Here is a 4,737-nt window from a genome sequence, read left to right on the forward strand (position 1 = left end):
AACCATCCGTAACGAGATCTGGCGCCCTCTTCTGGAGTGTCTGAAGACAGCTACAGTGTACTTACATATAATAAATAAATAAATCTAAAAAAAAAAGAAAAAATACACACATTTAATCCCAGTACTCTACAGAGAAGAGACAGGTGCGGTTTGTGTGTTTGTGTGTGTGTGTGCGCCCGCGCGCGCGCGCGAGTTCCAGCTCCTCACAGCAAGACCTTATCTCAAAAACAAAACAAAACAAAACATTCTAGTTTTCCCTAACTGTATCCTTTGGTCATTTGTAAATAGCCTCCGCCTTCGTTTTGAAAGCCTGGGCCTCCAGGAACCGCAAACACTTGGTTAAAGACAGCTCCCCGTCTATTTACTAAGTCCCAAATTGGGAATTGTCCCCACCTCTCTGGCCAGCCATTGGTTGGGTTGCAAAGGGGCCCTTTCCCTCTGCTCTTTCCCTCGGGTCCCTCTCAAGTGGGCAAAATCCCCAGGAGCCGGGCGTCTGCAACCGCTCTCTTGGAGCCAAGATGGGGAGTAAAGGTGGGCTTGTTGGACGGCTTGGAGCTGGGGTCTGGGAAAAGAGCAAAGGGGTTCAGATTAGTTCTTTCCTCCCAGCGATCAGGGGCAGGGTTTCCTCCTGGGTGTTTGGACCTGTCAGAGAGGCCTGTTGGAGCTGGGGCAGTATATCAGGGGGAGTCTCGGGAGGAGGTTGAGGGGACATGCATGGGGGTCCCCTGTACAAGCCAGAACTTTGGGGGCCGGGAGCAGGGAGGCTCCCATCCCCCAGCCTCATGTTCTGGCTACGGAGCTGTCATTCAGGGCTGGATGTGCCAGCACAGCTGCGGGAGGCCCCCTCCCCCTCGCGTGCCTAAACTTAGCCCCGCCTCAGGCGACCCGGCCCCTCCCCCACCCGCTGGTATCTGTCTGGGGAGACAGACTAGGAGGGCCCCCTCATAAGGAAAGGAGGGCTGCTCTTTAGTGTTGTCTGGGAAAATAAGTATAACGAGTACGGAAGCGAGGGGGGCAGCAGAGTGTCTGGCCAGTTGAATGGGTTGTCTTGAGAGCAATAAGGAAGGGAGCTAGAAGGAAGGATACTGAAATCAAAGTTTGGGATGCAAATGGGTGTGGCTTCTTGGGAGGACTGTAGGGTTTAAGATGAACCATTAAGGGCTGGAGGTACCCCACCAGGAGCTCAGGCCCAGCTCAGGAACTGAGCTGGACATATCTGGGAGGGGTCAGTAGTTTGTGTTTACTATTCAGATTAACAGGACTTTAACCACACACCTAGGACTTTAAAAATGCTTTGGTAACTAGGCATGATGGCACGCCCCTGTCATCATCCCAGCACTTGGGAGGCAGAGGCAGGAGGGTGGCTGTAAATTACAGGTCAGCCAAGGCTACCAAGACCCTGACACAGAAAAGGAACAATAGCAACGAACAAAAATTGTTAATTTTCCTTGTGATCGATCTGACAAAATTTACACTGTTAAACAATAGGGAATAGGCTCACCCAAGAGATGATATTCCAACTTGGGAGTGTATTTCAGGGAGTGCAGAAGTGAGATGTTACAGAAGAGGGGTACAAAACAGGAGATGACTCCCTACATTGAGTTCAGAGCTGCATAAAATGAAGAATGTCGCAGCCACAATAGAGTATTATATAGCCCCAGAGCCAGGCATGGTGTCACAGAGCTTTAATTTCAACATTCCAGTGACAAGGGCAAGTGAATCTCTGTGAGTTCAAGGCCAGCCTGTTCTGCATAGGAAGTTCCAGGACAGCCAGGACTACATAGTGAGACCATATCTCCAATAAATAAAACTTGTCAGGCATGTAGCTCATAGTATAATAATAATATATAATATAATATAATAATATATAATAAAAGATTATAGACAGATAGATGGGTGGGTGGGTGGATGGATGGATAGATGGATGGGTGTGTAGATGGACAGACTGACAGACAGACAGATAGATACGACTGGTCAGGGATGTAACTCATGATAGATAGATAGATAGATAGACAGATAGATAGATAGACAGACAGATAGATAGATAGATAGATACATACATACATACACAGTCAGACAGACAAACAGATAAGACTGGTCAGGGATGTAACTCATGATAGATAGATAGATAGATAGATAGATAGATAGATAGATAGATAGATAGATAGACAGACAGATACATACATACATACATACATACATACACACACACACACACACACACACACAGTCAGACAGACAAACAGATAAGACTGGTCAGGGAAGTAGCTCAGTTGGGTTTTACCTAGCATGCATGAAGCCCTAAATTTGATCCTCAGCACTAAAGGGTAGAGGCAGGAGTAGTTGCCTTGAGTTTGAAGCCGGTCAAACTTAACTCAGTCTAAGAAAAAGAAAGGTTGAATTAGAATAATCAGGAGTTCAAGACCAGCCAGGGCTTCCTAGTTTGAAGTGAGCCTTAGCTTCACAGTGAGACCTTATCTCTAAAAAACAAACAGTAAGGGAGTGAGCTTGGTCAGGTCGGGTCCCAACATTGTCTTCTTTTCCACAGTGGCAGACCTGTTGTACTGGAAGGACACCAGGACGTCCGGAGCCGTCTTCACGGGCCTCATGGCCTCTCTCCTCTGCCTCCTGCACTTTAGCATCGTGTCCGTGGCTGCGCACCTGGCCCTGTTGGGTCTCTGCGCCACCATCTCTCTCAGGGTTTACCGCAAAGTGCTGCAGGCCGTGCACCGGGGCGACGGCACCAACCCTTTCCAGTGAGAATGCTTGGCTCTGCCCAGCCCCGCCGACAGACCGTCCATTGTGACCCTTGACCTCACCCTCCGCATTGCCCTCTCTCATCCATTTTCATTCTGACTGTGAACCCTGCTCCCCTGTAAACCCTGACCTCTCCCTTTATCCTTGATAATTCTTGATTCCCTTTCCTAATCTTAAACTTGACCTCAGCCCTCTCTACAAAAATCTTCAGCTCTAACAATGGTCTTCTACCAAATGTCCTGTTCTTAGAAAGCTACTTGCCCAAGTTTGAGCCCCGCCCACACAGAGAACCACACCACACCCCTTTATCCCATCAGGGCCTACCTGGACATGGACCTGACCCTGACTCGGGAGCAGACAGAACGTTTGTCCCAGCAGATCGCCTCCCACGTGGTCTCCACAGCCACACAGCTACGGCATTTCTTCCTAGTAGAAGACCTGGTGGATTCTCTCAAGGTACCTCCAAAACTGCTCCGGGACTCTCAACTCTCTCCTCTGTGCCCGTGGTGGGGGGTGGGGCAACAACCTGTATGTCTTTCTGACATCGAGCCTTACCCCACAGCTGGCTCTTCTCTTCTACATCTTGACCTTTGTGGGAGCCATCTTCAACGGCTTGACTCTTGTCATCTTAGGTGAGCTGGGAAGGCGGAGGCCACGGGAGGGGGGCGGGGTGGAGGGTGAATGGGAGGTTCGGAGGGCTGGGGGGTTGGGGGGTGGAATATGGCTCCACATGGAGGGCAAAGAGAATCTTCTTGTGCACTGTGTGGAAGCATCACCTGTCAATCAAAAGCTGTTGGGCTATTAGCTTAGGGAGGAAATAGGGGGCCGGAGCTCCTGCAGGAAGAGAGGAATAGAATCAGGGTTTGCCCCAGTGCTGATGAGAGGGTCTCATGAAACTGAGAAGAGGTAACCAGCCATGTGGCACTCATAGAAGAGAATAAACGGGTTAAATCAGATAGGGGCTTGTCAGGAAACAAGCCCAAGCTAGCCTAAGCATTTGTTCATGAAATATTGAGTCTCAGAGTCGTTATTTTGGGAATTTGGTCGGGAGTGGAAAAGCCCCCAATGGAGCTGACCCTTTGCCAGGAGAACCTCACACCCCCATCCCCCATCTCTCTCTCTGCATCTGTAGGAGTGGTTGCTTTGTTTACCGTCCCCCTTCTGTACAGACAACATCAGGTGAGTATGGCAAGCTCTCCATTGCCAACATGGAAGCCAAAAATGGGTGGTGTGACTGCCTCCCTTCTATAGCCAAGGTCCCACAGACATCATGTCCCAGGCAGAGTCAGGAGCTCTGTAGACACTCAGCACTCAGAGAGTGGGGCAGGAAGATGGTATGAGTTCCAGACCAGCTGCATAGACTCCACCAGTGAGGGGCTCGCTCATGGCTCAAGGAAGGGAGGTAAACCATTTCTCATGTAAAAGCCTGTGGAAGGCCATGAGTTCAATGTCAGTGCCACCAAAAAAGTAAGGTGGATTAAAGTTCATATTAAACTACTGTTACTACATCACTCCCAACTCAGAGCACGGCCCAAGCTGCCAACCCTCAGTTCTGAGATATGTGGGTGTAGCATCAACAATCTGAGGACCCAGGAGGCTGAGGCAGGAGGATCATTGCATGTTCAAGGCCAGTTAGGGCTATGTCGCAAAGCCCTGTCTGAAAAACTAAAAACCAGGCAGAGATTGTAGCTCAGTTAATAGAGTCCTTACCTAGCATGCATCTTCATGGTTTAATCTCTTAGCAGTGCATAAAACAGGATGTGGTGGTGAACACATGTAATCCCAGCATTTGGGAACTAGAACAGAATGTTCGAACTGCAGCTACATTGCATGTTTGAGGCCACCTCAAGCTACATGAGACTCTGTTTCAAAACAAATAAGGCAGAAAGGCCGGTTATGCCAGGCAGTGGTAGTACACACCTTTAATCCCAGCACTTGGGAGGCAGAGGCAGTGGAATTCTGAGTTTGGGGCCAGCCTGG

General features: G+C 49.4%; 1 protein-coding gene across 2 annotated transcripts in view; it reads left to right on the forward strand.

Annotated features, from left to right (window-relative positions):
* Rtn2 (reticulon 2) overlaps positions 1-4,737 on the forward strand; it is a 14,367-nt gene that overhangs the window by 8,592 nt on the left and 1,038 nt on the right. The window contains exons 6-11 of one of the 2 annotated variants that reach the window (XM_021168507.2): positions 138-143; positions 370-531; positions 2,549-2,756; positions 3,075-3,213; positions 3,320-3,389; positions 3,890-3,936. In XM_021168507.2, the coding sequence (XP_021024166.1) occupies positions 138-143; positions 370-531; positions 2,549-2,756; positions 3,075-3,213; positions 3,320-3,389; positions 3,890-3,936 (632 nt within the window). The remainder of the gene's footprint in view (positions 1-137; positions 144-369; positions 532-2,548; positions 2,757-3,074; positions 3,214-3,319; positions 3,390-3,889; positions 3,937-4,737) is intronic. The other variant, XM_021168508.1, reaches the window with a different exon arrangement.

The sequence above is a fragment of the Mus caroli genome, chromosome 7 (genome assembly GCF_900094665.2).
Source record: "Mus caroli chromosome 7, CAROLI_EIJ_v1.1, whole genome shotgun sequence".
Taxonomy (NCBI): Eukaryota; Metazoa; Chordata; class Mammalia; order Rodentia; family Muridae; genus Mus; species Mus caroli.